Here is a 17138-nt window from a genome sequence, read left to right on the forward strand (position 1 = left end):
AGGCCCACACTAGAGCCCAGATCTCTGGATTTACAACCCATTTCTCTCTCCACTACATTCTATACTTGCAAATAAACCCAACTTCCCTCTTTATTTTCTTGCTTTTGAACACTTTGGAAGGAAGGGAAAGGACTGCCTGATTCTGATATCATTAGTTTTACTAACCTCATGGGTAAATTGGAAAAGGTAGAGGGAAAAATCCTTGTGACTCCTGGTTTTCCATTTGGATTAGCCTGTGCAAATTGTTCCTACCTGGACGGCAGAGCTTGTTGAAAGGAAGGAAGCAGCCAAGCAGACACCACAGGGACCTCCTCCACCCCGGCCTGGGTTTTCCTCCTTTTTTTTTGCCTGTGAAACAGGGAGAGGCACTTTCCGAAGGCCCACCTAGTTGGGTGCTCTAGGGAGGGGCAGGCAGGAGGCCAGTATATGTCATGGATTTTCCAGGAGATCATTGGGACTTCCTGTCCTCTTCCCCTGGGCCTGAACTGGGGCATTGTTTCAACCTGGATGTATAAAGGGGGTTTCGGATTTCTTTCCCTGTCTTGGTGCTCCACTGTGGAAAATCAGAAATTATGACCACTTTCCTGCAGGCCATGCTCCCCACCAGAGATTCCAAAGCAGAAGGCAAGGCTAGCTCTAGATTTAAGCTCTAGGGGTCTGATGGAGGCTCTTTATCCCATTTCTCCATTTCCACCTCTTTTCCTTTTCTGTTCCTTTCTTCCCCAGGTTTTAAGGCTTCCTTTAAAATTGATGGTGATCTCTAGAGGCCCTTCCACCACTAAATCTGTGATCCTAGCTACAAGGTCACATAATCTCAGTGGCTTTTTTTTTTTAATTGGGAATAGAGAAAAGCTTTGGCATGATAGAAGGGGAATATTGGGTTTCAGATCAGAAGACCTAGGGTCCCATCCTTTGGTTTTTGTGCCTTATTGAGACTAAGTTTGCATATATGAAAAATGGAGAGGACACATGTCATGCCTATATCACAGGGCTGTTGTGAGAATAAAATGAGAACTTATATAAAGCTCTTAATAAATCATAAAGCATTTTTAAATGTCATAGTTACTGTTATTGGTGGTGGTGGTAGCAGTAGCAGTACTACTTGGGAAGCTTGGATCCTGCCCTTGCCTTCCTATTTCTGATAGCAGCCTTTGCCTACCAGAAGTGATTTCTCCCTCTTTTGATCCGAGGAATTTCTATTCTCCTCTTCTGCCCTTGTTTTAATTTATGTTATGTTGACCTGTGTTTCCCCTAGGTTGTCAGCTCCTACAGACTAGGCACTGCCTTAGTTGATCTTTGTTTCTCTTTTAGCATTGCACATGACAATATTTATGGAATGTTTGAATTACCTTTAGACTAAGAAGAGCTCGCTTGGCACAATATTAAAAAGATGTGAAGGTGCCAACCTCGTGATACTGCTCTTTTCTCGGGCCTGGTAGCAGCCGGTGGTTACAGAGAATAATAGACTGCTGGGGTCAGGGAGACCTGACTTGGAATCTCAGACCCCCTCATGTAAGCTGTGAGGCCTTAGACAAGTCTCATTTTTCTCTGCTTCGGTGTCCTCATTGGCAAAATGGAGATAAACACCTCTCTCACAAGGTTGTGGTGGTGGTTGTAAGGAACAAAGGAGATCTCTCTCTCTGCCTCCCCCTCCTTCCTTCTCCCTTTCCCTCTCCCCCCTCCTGCTCTCTGTCTCCTCTCCCTCCCTCCCTCTTTCTCTCCCCACCCCACAATCCCCAAAAGTCTTTGTGATATTTTCAGCTTCTATTGTTCAAAGTATTTTACAGCCTAAAACAAAGACTTTGGGGACACCCCATACATAGCACTTGCAAACTTTAAAGTGCTGTATTAATATTAATGTTATTGTTACATTGTTGAAACTCACTATTTGCATAAGAACTGAACTTCAGCTTGCTTTTTTAGGAGATTTAGAAAGGAGCAGCTAGGTGGTACAGCGGATAGATCACCAGCCCTGGAGTCAGGAGGACCTGAGTTCAAATCCAGCCTCAGATGCTTATTAGCTGTGTGGCCTGGGGGAGTCACTTAACCCCAATGCCTCCCCCAAAAAACAAACAAATGAGAAAAGAGATTAAGAGGCCCAACTGAGTCACTAAAGGTGATGGAGAGTAGAATGTTATTGAGAGACAGACAATTAAACTTGGATTTTTTTTATTTTTTGATGTCAGTAAGAAAATTGCAAACTTTCTACCTTGGCGAAGTCTAAAAGCTGAGCCTCTGGAAGATGCACAGTGAGGAGAGGAGTTCCTGTGGTCAACTTGACCTTGATAGCTGGGCATTCCCTGAAGTTAGATGGGGGTCACAGGCTAATGTTTCTTTTTTTGCTAGAAGTTTGTCTGACATGGAAGATTGACGTATCAGGAAACCTACAAGAATTTCCTTTGTACTCAGGACTTGTGGGAATGGATATGGGAGTTGGAAGGCCCTGATAGATCAGAAGAGGGAGTAGCTAGCTAGGCAGTTGTGTTGTCTCCGACCGAAGTGAATCAGCCTGAGCCTTTGAGCCACTCTGAAAGGCCCTTACCAAATTCACTTTGATATTCTTACTAAAGGAGGCTTATCGCTTAGGTATTGTTGAGCCTGTGTTCAGACATCTCACAAGCATGTGGCACCTGCTTAGGGAATGACTTATTCCTGCTTGCTGCTATGGGAGATATGCGTCCACCCAAAGTGCTAGAACGCAGTTACTAGGAGGTGGATTGTAACTTTATTCAATTCTCTGTTCATACTGTTGAAACCTAGGAACAACCTTTGGGGAGGCGGGGTGGGGTACTACAGAAAGGATTGTCTGAATAGTTCTGGGGTTTAGGGGTGGTGACCTTGAAGAAGAAGCTCGGACCATCCCTCCAATGCTACCTGCCTTGGGACCTTGACGAAGTCATCGAGGAAGACTGACCACGGGTTTAGTTTGGTCTGCACCCTAAGTAGGTCACATCAGGCACGGCTTAGTCTTTGTGGAATGGTGTTGATAACCAGCCCCATTTTACAAGAACATATCGAAGATGGGTAGGCTAATGGTGGAATGCTCTGAACTCTTTAAAGAACAGGAGGCAAATAAATTCAAGATGTAACCTGAATTGGGCTGGGGGACAGGGAGGGATCGCTGTGTAGGCAGGTGTCCTTTCTGAGCAGCTGATCCGAAGAGCAGTTTGGGAGCCGCCATTTCTGCCTTTTCAGGGAAGGGAGTGGTCTGAAGCAGTGGGAGGTATGGGACTCCAGCAACCAAGCGGTACCGATTTTGTTGTTATTATGGAGTGTTTTCAGTCGTATCCTACTCTCTATTACCCCATTTTCGGGTTTTCTTGGCAAAGATACTAGAGTGGTTTGCCATTTCCTTCTCTAGCTCATTTTTGACAGATGAGGAGCTGAGACAAACAGGGTTAAGTGATTTGCCTATGGTCACATGCCTAGGAAGTATCTGAAGTCCAATTTGAATTCAGGTCTGGGGACTAGAGTTCTGTCCTCTGCCCCACCACCCCAGTAGTGCTGACATAACCCTTTAATTGGAAAAGAAGGAAGCCTTTTCCTAGGAGGCCTAGCAGTTTCAGTCAGGTATCACACCTTTCTTATTATCGCCACCTGGGTGCGTCGTGTGACAGCGTGCGTGTGTGTGCGCGCGCGTGTGCGTGTGCGTGCGTATGTGCGCGTGTGCGTGCGTGCGTGTGTGTGCACGTGTGTGTGTGTGCGAGTGCGTGTGTGTGACAGGCTGATTGATACTGCGGTTGCCTTTTTTTTTTTTTTTTGCCTTTCTGGTTTTTGACCAATAGGCTTCTATTAATAGCTCCTTCTTTATGTCATTACTGACCCTGGAAGAAGTTTGAACTTGGAAGAAAATCAGCCTTTTGTAAATGACTGGGTAGTGGGGTTGTAAATCCTGCAAACCACTCACCCCCACCCCCAACACACACACTTCCATCCCCACCCCTTTCAGTCCCTCCTCGTCTCTAGTTCTTGGATCATGGACTTGTAGAACCTCAGAGCTGGAAGAGACCTTTGAGTGGTCTCCCCCCGCCCCCCCTCCCCCACATCCTCCAGTCTTTGTGGTCTGCCCCAAAATGTGCTGCCTTTGGTCCATAATACTCCTCTCTTCTTTTCCCCCGACTCTTCCATAAGCCCTTCCATGAGAATCCGATTGTGCTGGTGATAGCTTAGCTAGCAAATTTCTTTAAATCTGGTGAGGGGTGGGGTGTCTTTCATTTTTAATAATAAAGACTGACATTCTGTATTCACGACATATTCTATATAACTGATTTCCTTGGAGTCTCACAGTAGCCCTTTGCAATAGGTGCTACTGGTATTTCTCCTATTTTACGGCTCGATCTCCTTCATCTGCAGTGGATCTTGTTGGTGATCTTGACTGGTGTCTCTGACTCGAGTCTTGTTTTTCTCTCCCCCAATTCATCCCCCATACACTTTTTCCCAAAGCGATTTTCCTACTGCATTTCCTTGCTCATGAAACTCCAGTGGCTCCCTATCACCTCTAAAGTCAAGAACAAACTCCTCTTTGGTATTCAGAGCTCTGGGCATCCTGGCTCCCCCTTACCTCTCCAGCCTTATTTGCAACATTACCATTCTTCACATGTTCACAGATATAGAGCTAGAAGGAACCTCAGAGGTCATTTGGTCTGACCTCCCCATTTTCCAGATGAGGAAACTGAGGCCAAGGTGTCCTTAAGTGTCTTACTCAAGGTTAGAGAGGCAGTCAGCGTCAGAGGTGGGATTTGGACCCCATCTGGCTCCACGTCTGATTCTCTTTTCCACTGTACCAGCTTCTTCTAATACATGGCATTCTGTGACCTTTGTACTGTCCACCCCCCTGCCTAAAATGTATTCTTGCCTCACCTTTATTTCTTAAAATCCCTAGTTTCCTATAAAGCTCGGTTTGTGCACAGCTTTCTGTTGGAGTCTTTCATGATCCCCTCAGCTGCTAGTACTTCCCCCACCCCACCCCCCCACTTCTACCGGGTATCTTGGGTTTACTTCTTATTCATATTAAATATAGTTATGTGCACGTGTTGTCTTCCTCAATAGAGCAAAAGCTCCATGGAGACCATTTGATTTCTGTCTTTGCCTTAGGACTTAGCATAGTTCCTGGCACATAGTAGGCCCTTAATGCTTGCTGAGGTTTGAAAAGATTAAGTGACCTGCCTGTCTTTGCAGGGTAGTAAACACCTGGGTCAGTCAGTCAAATATCATTTATCCCATTTGCCAGGCTCTGTGCTAGGTGCTGGGGATACAAAGAAAGACAAAAGACAGTCCCTGTTCTCACAGAGCTCAGTCTAACGGGAGAGATGGCATGCAAACAAGGTATATCTAGGATAATTGGGGGTCATCTCAGAAAGAAGGCACTAAGGTCAAGTCTTCTTCACCCTAAGTCCAAAATATTCTCCAGCTCCCTCTCCTTAGCCTGTGCCATTGCAGCACCCAGATCCATCACTGGCAATTAGTTCATTTGGATGATGTGAAGGAAAGGACTCAGAGAGGCTAATTAGGGAATAAGGCAGCCCAGCGCTGACAGGAGCAAAGAGTATGTATGTGTTCTCAGAGGTATGTGTTCTGATGTAGCTCTCATTTTCACTCTACCTAGACCCCTCCCTGGCACCCTCTCTCAACCTCAGGAAGACTGGTGTGAGGCTGACTCCTTGATGATTGTAATTCTCCAGGCACATGTTTGTTGTCCATTCAAAGGGGACTTTGGGGTGACATTTTATTCTTTTAAAAAAGATAGGAAAAGAACCCCTCAGAAATGCCTTCTTGGCCAGGGATGGTTTCCACCACTAATCCCTAAACCAGCCACTCCAGAGGTCTCTCACTTCTACCTCCTCATCTTTTTTTTTAAACCAGTCCAAGCAGTGGCTTAGACAGCAATGGCTGCTATTGAAAAGGAGGCTGCAAGATGAGTAAGTGCAGATACTAGCAAACTCACTGTTTCATTAATGTCAATGGAGGGGAAAACCCAACCACCCAGGACTCTTGATCTCTGGGCCACCCATCCAGACTCTTTTGTCCTCTCCTTGGGGCCCTCACCGCAGCAGTTATGCCTGTTTGCTCTGAGTACCTTGAACAAAGCTGTGAACAACACTGTCCTTCCCAGCCAGCCCCTCTGAGGACAAAGAGAGCTGTATATTTAGATAGCCACACTGTCCCTACCTTGAAGGTTGTCTCTACTGCCCAGACCCCTTCCCTTGCTGGCTTTGACTCTAGCCTGTACCTGAGAGATTGGTGCTAGGAAGTGTTTATAAGGCCTTGAGGTAGTATACAGGTGGCCTAAAACTGAGCATCTCACCTTTTTGTTTTTCTTTAACACTCTTTTGGAAAGGGGAGCTGAGTTATATTTAGGATTAATAAAGTAATCTTTCCACTTCCCATATGTCAGGAACTATTCAGTCTGGGCAGGAGCTATACTGACCCCTCCAGTTAAGTGTGGAGTGATGAGTATGGTGGTGAGGTTGAGATTAGTATGATTATCAAGTCGACAAAAGATATCTTGTAATAGCCAAGGGCATTTTGGGGGTAGAAGCTTATAGAGAGTTTTGCTTGTCATCTAGTTAAGCTCGATCATCCTGGGAACACTTGTAGAGGAAACCAGAAACTGGACAACAAATGGACATGACGTGGAACAGATCGATGTTTATAGAATCATCGTCATTGGTGGTAATGCAAACCCCGCCGTTGGCTTTTGCAGTCTCAGTGCCCAGTGAAAATAGCACTTAAGGTTCAATCAGGAAGAATAGCTGAGCCTGATAATTAAACAGAGATGGAGTCTATGCTAGAACTGTTCAAATGTTAAGAACTAAAGGAATTGCTTTTCAAGATATCAAAGAATTTTCCTCTAAACTTCTAAACAAATGAAAAGATGACCTTTTGCCAGAAAAGGGCCAAGAAGACACCAGCAAATGATACATTTTTCTGCTTCATTTCTAAAAACTCTTTTTAAATGATCTATGTATCAATTGAGGATCATAGTGATGAAAATAGGGGAAGGGAATTGACAAGCTTTCTAATTTTTCTACAAGATAATCCTGCAACTAACTGAAAGGCTCCGATTACATAAGATCTACTATGTCTGTCTTATGATGAGGGAAAAATAAGCTTATACACACACATACATATGTGATCATTCCTTATTGGATGACAACTACAACTACAGAAACATCTTTGTTTAGTAATTGGCCAAGTATAGCCATTAATCAAGAAATAAAACAGTGAGACATTTTCCCCAGAATTGCTCAGCAGTGCCATGGAAGATGTACTGCCCAGGGTCCAGAGAGAGAAAGTTCCCTGTTGAAGGTGAGTTTCTCCAAGTCTTCCATATCGAAGATTAATATTGTTCAAATTGTACAAGCTTCCTTTGAGAAGATTAACAATGTATACTAATTGCATAGACCCTCAGAATAGTTCTTAAGTGAAATGCATGTTATTTGAAAGAGATTAGTTTAATCATCCACACATAAATCAAATGGACGAAAAGTGCATATTGTCTGTTTCAATATGAAGCCTAACCTATCAGTATGTATTTGTGTATATTATTTGCCCATGTGTATATACATACACGCTGTGTGACCTCTTTAAAAAGCCATAATGAGGAGAGCAAAGGAACCTAGAAATTCCTTTAGCCAGAATACACTTCATCTTCTTGTCAAGTACAAAGAAATAGCAGCCAAAAGAGCAATACCAATTTAGAATATAAACTCATCTGTCAGATCTTAGAATAAAAGATATTGATGAAGATGTCATATGGTAAAAGTGAGGGATAAAAGGTGGACTACCTAAGTTTCACTGGTCCTCACTCACCAAATGTGAAAGACCTAGAAGATGGCCTCCAAGTTATTGGATGGATCTTTTATGGATGATAAGACAGGAATTTATGTGGGGTAAGAAGGTATAAAGGATTGCGATATGAACCAATAGAACAAACACCGCTCCATGGATGACATCCGATCTAGCAAGTGTTTCTTAGACTCCTGTTAAGGGATATAAAGCAAAGTCAAAATAAGTCCCCTACCACCAGGAATTTATGTTCTACTGGGAGGTGGGAGTGTAAAGAAAGGAGACAGAAAGCGTGAATGATTTACCATGATATTCCAGGTCATTATTTCTCCAAATGAATTGTTTTGTTATTTTGTCAAGTTCTGTATAGTATCCCTTGATTGGTATAGCATTAAAATGAGAAATAAGCCTTGTTAGTATCATTTTTATTACATTGGCATGACCCAGCAATGAGCACCAAATATTACTTACATTGCACTTTGTTTTTTTAAGAAGTACTTTGTTGTTGAACCTATAAATGTATTTTGTAAGCCTCGGTAGACTGATCCCCAGATATTTTGTGCCTTTTGCAGTTATGGAATGGCATTTCCCTTCTTGGATTGTACTTCTTAGATTTTGTTGTCATATAGAAATGTCATAAACTTTTGTAGGTTTATAATTTACAACTTTGCTGAATCACTTGTCTGAATCAGTGTATTTGATGATTCTCTAGGGTTTTCTAAGTAAACCACCAGCAAAAGGGGAATAGTTTTACCTCCTTTTTACCTGTCTTTATACCTTTTATTTATTTCTCTTCTCTTGTGGGGGCATTTAGATGACTCAGTGAATAGTTATGCTGGGCTTGGAGTCAGGAAGACCTGAGGTCAAATCTTACCTTAGATACTCATTAACAGTGTGACACTGGGTAACCTTTCAGCCTCAGTTTCTGATTTTATACAATGAGGGACAGTACTAACACCTGCCTCAGAGGGTTGTTGTGGGGAATCATTGAGGTAATATATGTAAAGCTCTTCGCACATCTTAAAGCATTATATACATGTTAGCTGCTATTAGTATTGTGGTTATCATCATCATTTTTACTATTGTTAGGATTTTTCAAACTCTATGCCAGTTACATTTCGTATTGATTTTGTCCATAGCACTCAACCTGTCTTCCTCTTGATGCCTGGAGGATGGGAAGCTCAGTTGGCCTGTTCTTAGGATTTAAATGGAAAAGCTATTGTGTTGATAGTCTTTTTTGTAGAGCTCTTTGTTTCTACCTTCTTCTCCCTCCCTCACCACCTTCTTTCTACCATTTTTTTTTGGAAGGGGGAAGGCAGGGCAATTGAGGTTAAGTGACTTGCCCAAGGTCACACAGCTAGTAAGTGTGTCAGGTGTCTAAGGTCAGATTTGAACTCAGGTCCTCCTGATTCCATGGCTGATGCTCTACTCACTGTGCCACCTAGCTGCCATGCCACCATAATTTTTTAACATTAAATCTAATTTTTAAAATAAACATCCATTTTCTTTTCTTCTTTCCCTTTCCCCCTCCCTATTGAAAAAAGAAAAACAAAAGCTTTGCAACAAATATGCATAGTCAAGCAAAATCGTTTGGACCATGTCCAAAATGTCTGTCTACTTCTTGAGTCCGTTACCTCACTGTCTGGAAGTGGGTAGCATGCTTCATCCTGGGTCCTTTGGAATTGTGGTTGGTCACTGCATCCATCAGAGTTCTTAAGTGGCTCAAAGTTGTTCATTTTTACAATATTGTTGTTATTGTATAAATTGTCTTCTTGGTTCTGTTCACTTTACTCTGTATCAGTTCATCAAAGTCTTCCAAGGTTTCTCTGAAAATATTTTTTACAGCGTAACAGTATTCTATTAAATCATATAACTTAATTTGTTCATCCATTCTCCAATTGATGTGTTCTTTCTCTTTCCCAACCCCCCTAATTTCCAGTTCTTTGTCCCACAAAAAGATCTGCCAAATTGCTGTATATGGATTCTTTTTTTCTTTTTCCTGGCCTGTTATATTGCTTTGATATCACTGGGGTCAGTGGGTATGTATAATTTATCAGTCTGGGGGGCACAGTTCCAAACTGCTTTTCAGAATAGTTGAACCAGGCTGCAACTTCACCAACATATCATTTTGAAGCTGGAGTTTGTAACTTGCCCAAGTTCTCAGTGTGTCGGATTTGAACCCAGGTTCACTAACTCCAGATCTAGTCCTATCTCTGCTGTACTGCATTGCCTCTCTATTGAAAGGTGGTGCAAATTTCATTTCTATTTTGTAGATGCAGAGACTGAGGCTTAGAGCTGAGAAGTGTCAGATCATAATCAAAACAAGTTAATACGCTTTTTTGTTAAGTGTCTACTTTGTGCCAGTTACTGGCTCAGTTCTGGAGATGCCCCCCAAATGGGCCAAAAACTGCCTGCCTTAAGGAACTCAAAATCTAATGCAGTCAACTACAGATGAGATACATACGGAATAAACTGGAGCCAATAACAAAGATAAAGCGCTAGCATGGCAGATAACTGGGGAGGCTTCTGTAGAAGATAGGATTTTTAGCTGAGACATGAAGGAAGCCAGGAGGCATGAGGACAGCCTATGACAATTCATGGAGTTGGTTGTGGGAGAACTACAGGGAGACCAGAGTCACTGGATCAGAGTCCGTAGTGGGAAAGAAAGGTGGAAAAGACCGGAAAGGTAGAAAGAGACCAGGATCTTAAATCTATAACATTCACATCCAGGAAGGAGAAAAGGGAAGCCCAGAAACCACAGAATTCCGGGAGCTGGGATTATCCTTCAAAGGTTTTATCCTTCAAGTTGTAGGAAGATTTCCTATAATCAGCCTTCCTGGAGTTACTTGATGAGTTGAAGGTGCTAAACCAGAATCTTTGAGAACTAAAGTCAAGTTCTTAGAAGTTTTTATGATTATGATTATGATTGTTGTTGTCACTGATACAAATAACAATAATTTAATAAAAAATATTCCAGAGAGTGAAATTTCATCCCCTCCAATGATCACCCATTCTGGTGTTTTATTATAGCCTTCACTGTTGGGAAGATTTTTGGGGTGTGGGCTGGAAGGAAGCATCTAAACGTAACCGTAAACGAGCCCTTGTGTCCTTTTGCCAAACCCTGCTTGGAAGGCTCTGTGGAAGATCTCTCGGAGCCCCAGGGAGACAGTTTTCTGTGCTGTCCCTAAACGTGTCTAATAGAAGCTTAGGTCCATTTTGGTCCTGTGACCTGTGGCCAAGGCTGTGGTCTCTCCTCTCTGTCTCCCTGGCCCCTACTCTGCCTCTAAAAATAACTCTGCTATTTAAAAACCATCTCCTCCAGAGCATTGTTTTCTTATTTTCTTGGACTAGTTGGAGTTGGCTCTTCTGAGTCTGGGAGCTTTGCCTGCCTAATCCTCATTTTCCGTGTTCTGCCTAATTGGTCTCTACCCTTCCTGTCTCCCCTGGGACATTGTCTTCCAGCTAGAAACAGAAGGGAAAACAGCCAGGTTCTGATTCTCCTTCAGGTGAAGCAAGGTGATTTCTATTTCTTGCCACCTGAGAATAGAAGATATGGAGTAAAGAATGCCATAGGGAACTTGGCATCTTTAAACTGCCCAAATTCCATGCTTTCCTTCCATAATATAAACTATGAGGTTATGAAACTCTTGAAATTCTTGAGTGAGATGTGATTAACATAGATGTAGTGAAATTAGGGTGGTTGAAAGTAACTTGATGTCAGTGATTTCAAAAGAAAAGGCCCCATGTATACCAAAAAATTTACAGCACTTTTTGTAGTAGTAAAGAACTGGAAACAAAGTAAATGCCCATCAATTGTGGAAGGGCTAAACAATTTGTGGAACATGAATGTAATGGATATTGTCCTAGAAGAAATGAGGAATATGATAAATATGGGGAAACTTATATTAACTGATGCAAAGTTAAAATAGAACCAGAAAAACACCACCACACAATGACAACAATATAATTTTTTTAAAAAAATTGAATGCTGTGAAATTATAAAGATTGAGCTTGGCTTCAAAGAAGAGCTATGAGAGAGTACCTCCCTCCTTTCTTTGTGGAGATGGGTGACTATGGGCATATCATGTCAGACGTTTTTGATTTGTTGGTCACCTTTTCTGAACTTTTTGTTCTTTTTCATTAAAGAATTACTCTGTGGGAAGGGGAGAGAGGAAGAGGTTACATTGAGACACGAAGATGATATAAAAACAAAATTAACAGTAAAATTTTATTTTAAAAGAAAAATAAGTTACTTTGACGTATCATGTAGCCTCTGCTGCTTCCTATGAATAATCCTTTCCACTTTTCTATTCCTTGTAGCCTACAACCCTTCCTCAGGGCACCATCAACATGAACCAGTGCACAGATGTGGTAGACGGAGAGGGCCGCACGGGCCAAAAGTTCTCTTTGTGTATTCTGACACCTGAAAAGGAGCACTTCATCCGGGCAGAGAACAAAGAGATCATCAGTGGGTAAGTGGTGTCTGAGTCGTGGAGCTTTACCCTGACATGCTGAGCCTAGATGCCCTGAGGGAGTCTGTGTGGGTCACCTTCATGGGTACAAATGTTCAGACTCTGTCAGGCATGGAGGATCAGGTACAGTTGGACATTAACTATTAAGGGTTAGGAGTCTGGCAAATCTACCTAAGTCTTGAGTTGAAAGTCTGCCTTGTGTAAATAGGACCCAAAGTTTTTCTCACTTGTTGACTGTGGAGAAGCTTAGGGAGTGGGGAGAGTGCAGAGGATCTCTGGGGTCACCAGGCATCTCACGGGTGTTAACTGCCCAGGAAGTCTAATGATGGTGATAATAACGGTGAAGGGGATCATTTCTCCAGACTTTATGGGAACTTCCACAGTGGAAACTCCTTATTTTAATATCTACTGATATTGCATGGGCAACTTCAAGTTCCCAGGGGGGCCGAGAGGTTGAAGAACTTGATTAGTGTGTGCCAAGGGGCAGGACTTGAATCATGGTCTTCTTGACTCCATGGTTGACCCTGTATCTGTTGCGCCAAACTATCCTGTCCCTGTCCCTCTTCTCCTTTCCCCTCCCTTCTTTCCACTAAGCTGTGTTGCTTCAATAATACAATGAATGTATTTATTAACTACAGTATATATCATCAACACAGAGTTTTTTAAGGTTGTTACAAATGACTTTACATCTTTCTTGCCTTTTAACCTCAGAAGGATCCCCCTGTGAGAAAGATGGTGAGAGAGAGATATCTCCATTTTACAGATGAGGGAAACAAAGTTTAATGAAGATGACTCGCCTTCGGTTTTCAGCATTTAGCATTTATCACATTCCTACTATGTGCAAGGTACTGAGACATAAAGAAGCAGAAGACGTGATGTGTCCCCTCCAGGGATAGATCAGCGATTTAGGGACAATGAGGGGAGAGATTACTGTACGTTGGGGCAGTCCAGACCTTTATGAAGGGGCTAGAACTAAACCTTGGTCTTGAAGTTGGCCTGACCTGATCAGAGAGGACAAAGGTGGGGTGTCTATGAGGCACTGTAGTTTTTATAGAAAAGAGCGCAGGACCCTTGGAGTCAGGGGACGTGGTTTCTAAACTCAGCTCTGTCACATACTTGTTGTAAGATGTTGACAAAGTTATTTAGACTCTCTGGACCTCCATTATCTCATCTGTACAATGTCAAGGTTGGATCCACTCTCCAAGGCTGGAAGGGCCCATCCAGGTCTAACATTCTGTGGTTATATCCCAAGCAGAAGAGTGTCACCAAACTAAAGAAGCATGTGTATGTGTATGCCTTGTCTCCTTAGTTATAGACTGTTAGCTCTTGAAGGGCAGGGAATGTGTTTCACTCATATGGTACCCCTGTTAGGAACTACCTTGACAACCCTGAAGGGTACAAATTGGGAACAAAGTCTTCCCCCCACATATTCCCAGAACCCTGTTGACCTTAGGGTTGGCTTTCTGAGCCCTCTCATGGCTTAGAGATGAGTGCAGAAAGATTTCCAGCTCAGTTGAATTCAGTATGCATTTATGTAAGTGCCTGTGATGTGCCAGGTGCCTCTCCAAGGCTCTGGAGGCATGAAGACAAGAACAAATACTGACATTTTCCTCAGAGAACTTACATTCTACTGAGGAGAAGCAACACAGATAATAGATATGAAATGTCTACATAGTGAATCTAAGGTAATTTCAGGGGAAGGTCAGAGAGAACACTAAGAACTATGTGAGGGATGTCTGTCAGAAGAGGCTTTCAAAGTCTTAGCAAAAACTAACTTAAGGTCCTCTTTAGGTGCTAACATTGATACTGCAGAGCCTTGTGATAAGGCACTAGAGAAACACAAGGTCACACGTAGTATTTTGGGGTCTAAGGGAGAAAGTAGGGCCAGCATACAATAGCATCCTTAAAACATACCTAAGAACCTACCCAACCGAAGCAGGAAAATCTTAGGGGAATAGGCCCCGAAGTGTTCCTGTGATGCCTCATTGGGGCATGGAAGTGACACCAGGCTTTTCAAAGGCTGTGCCCTCAGAGTGTGGGCTCTGACAGGTTCCACCAAGCTGGCCCGGCTTCCAGGATGTGTCTGGGGAGGAGCTACCTGTCCTTGGTTTCAGGGACAGTCCAGTCACAGGCTAACACCAGTTTGGCTACAGGTTTTAGGGGTGCAGACACTGTGAAGGTTTTACAGATTGCGGGGGACTATGGTCTGCATTGGCAGAAGGAGAATCTCCCTGTGTTTATGAATTTTGGTGCTTCCTTGATATGTATGGAGCAGCTATACAGCACTGTCCATTCATAAGTCTTGTAGGCTGTCAGAGTAAATAAGCTAATTGGCAGCATGGAGTTAGTCTGGGAAGGCTTCATGGGGGAGGTGACTGTGGAAATCAGAGAGGGAGAGACATAGTTTGAGAAAACAAGAGACTTTGGGAAATGATGAGAGGTGGGAGCAGAGGACATCTTCTTACCCCATTGTTACATATCACGTTACTTCTGGTCTGGACTGTACAATCTAAGACCTTGTTTCTTTAGGGGGAAGTTTTCTATGATCTATCTAACTCATAGCTTTGAAATTTAGAAATAAAAACCTATTGGAGCTGATGTGAGGGAGGAATGGGGGGATGCATCATTCTGCTTTACTTTAAAATTCAGTTCTCTTCAGCCCTCTGAGATGAGAGGGAGGTTTTAGACATGTGCCAGCCTAGTGTTCTGGGCCCATGTTCTTGCCCCCATGACCTCTCAAAGGCTGGTCTCAGGTTGCGATAGCTAAAGAGCCAAGTGGAGGCCTTTACCTTATTTCAAAGTCAGAGCTGGAATTAGATTAGAAATCATCTAATCAAACACCCTCATTTTATTTTATTGTACTCTTGGTAATATTAATTAATGATTTTAATTAATTAATTTTATTTTTATAACATGATCACTTCCCGATAATTCTCCCACATATAAACAAAACAAAGAAGTTAAGCAAAATGAACCAATATAGCAACCTTCACCGATACAGGGTACATACCATTCTACATCCATCATCCGCCACTTTTCTTCTAAGAGCAGAAAGTGTATCCAGACATCATTTCTCTGGAACCAACATGTCAGCCCCTTAATTAGCAGCTGTATTGCACAATGACTAGAGTGCTGGGTCTGGAATTGAGAAGACCCGAGTTCAGATGTGGCCACAGACACATAGCTTTGTGACCCTGGCCAAGTCACTTAACCTGTTTGCCTCAGCTTCCTGATCTGCAAAATGGGGCTGGGGGTAAAAATAGCATTTACCTCCCAGGGTTGTTGGAGGATAAAATAAAATAATCGTTGCAAAGTGCTTAGCACTGTCCCTGGCCCATAGTAAAAGCTTTATGAACGTTAGCTATTATCAACTTTAGAAAGTATGATATAGTCTAAGGGCACTGGAACTGGAATTTAGAATCTCAATTTCAGCCTCAGATTCTACCCTGATTGTTAGGTGATCTTAGCCACGTTTCTCCATTCCTGAGCCTCTATTTCCATATGTACAGTGGGGATGATAATACATACAGTACCCCTGCCCCTTTCCAGAGTTGTGAGGACCAGCTTACGTTGGCAGAATCCATAGTTCATCTTTTTAAAAGTGTAGAGGGATGTTAACTCCTTCATTTTACACATGAGGAAGCTGGAGCCCAGAAGATTTAAGCAACTTGTCCTAAGTCTCACAGGTCAGTCAGTGAGCATTTATTAAGTTCCTGCTGTGTGCCAGGCCCTGTGCTAATAAGCTCTGGGGATACAAGGAAAGGTTAAAGAGGGCACCTGTCCTCAAGAAGCCCCCAGTCTAATGGGGGAGACCATACAATATGCCAACAACTCTGTACCAACAAGCTACACGAAGGAGAAATTGGAGCTAACCAACAGAGAGAAGGTGCTGGCATTATGGGGGGATTAGGAGAGGCTTCCTATGGAAAGTTTGATTTTAGCTGAGACTTGGAGGAAGCCAGAGAACAGATGAGGAGGGACAGAGTTCCACTCTGAGGACCAAGAAATTAGCCCGGGTCCTCTCGAGCCCAAATCCAGGGCACTTTGAGTACTTTGGAACCATAGAATATTATATGAGTCAAGTCTTGGGCCCATGATCAGTTTACAGATGAGGAAATCCAGGTCCAGAGAAGACGTGCCCTATCTGTGGTCACACATCTGGTAAATGATAAAACTTGAGTCTACAGGGTTCTTTTCTGCCTGTTACATTTTTGGTTTAAGATACTTTTATGTCCATTACTGTGTTCGAATCTTGTAACAGCTGTGTGAGGAAAGGTGATAGAAGTTGATGGAACTGTCCCCATTTTATGGCTCCAGAGACTCAGTTGCCTCGTCCCTCCCTCCAGTGCGATTTGGTCTTCAGGGTTCACTTTTCTATACCCTGTGGTACCTCAGGGACTCTAGTGTCGTTTCAGGGAAAGAGCGGGGAGGAGATCTTGGGGATCGTGGAAAGGGGAGTTGGATGAGGCCAGGCATGTTTGCATTTTGAAGACTCCCTCAGTGAGATGTCTGAATTTACTGACCCACATTCGACGAGTGATAAATTTTTAATGTTTAAACTCTAGCTGCGTTTATTCTCATTCTTCTGGCAGGTAGCTTGGCTCCTCCTGATTAGCAAATAGGGTTCCTCCTTGTTCCCAAGGAGCTGGTGGGCCTCTGGAGGGGCCTCCTTCTCGCCTCTGCAGCTCCTGCTTTTTTCTGTTTCATAGCCCTAATTGGGAGATGGAGTGTGTGGGCTGGGGACTCCCAGACAGCTCCGTTCAGCGGTACAGCAGCAGTCCAGAAGGGCAGTGTGGGGGCCCAGAAGCTCTGCCAGGTATGGGGCCAGAGGCTCACGAGCCTGCCCCGAGTTACTGATTCCTGAGCTCATTCCTGTCT

At 43.2% G+C, this 17138-nt stretch overlaps 1 protein-coding gene across 3 annotated transcripts in view; it reads left to right on the forward strand.

Annotated features, from left to right (window-relative positions):
- LOC118832004 (myosin phosphatase Rho interacting protein) overlaps nt 1-17138 on the forward strand; it is a 230906-nt gene that overhangs the window by 130978 nt on the left and 82790 nt on the right. For all 3 annotated transcript variants that reach the window (XM_036739487.1, XM_036739501.1, XM_036739493.1), the window contains exon 4: nt 12109-12260. In XM_036739487.1, coding sequence (XP_036595382.1) covers nt 12109-12260 — 152 coding nt within the window. The remainder of the gene's footprint in view (nt 1-12108; nt 12261-17138) is intronic.

Source organism: Trichosurus vulpecula, chromosome 1 (genome assembly GCF_011100635.1).
Source record: "Trichosurus vulpecula isolate mTriVul1 chromosome 1, mTriVul1.pri, whole genome shotgun sequence".
Classification (NCBI taxonomy): domain Eukaryota; kingdom Metazoa; phylum Chordata; class Mammalia; order Diprotodontia; family Phalangeridae; genus Trichosurus; species Trichosurus vulpecula.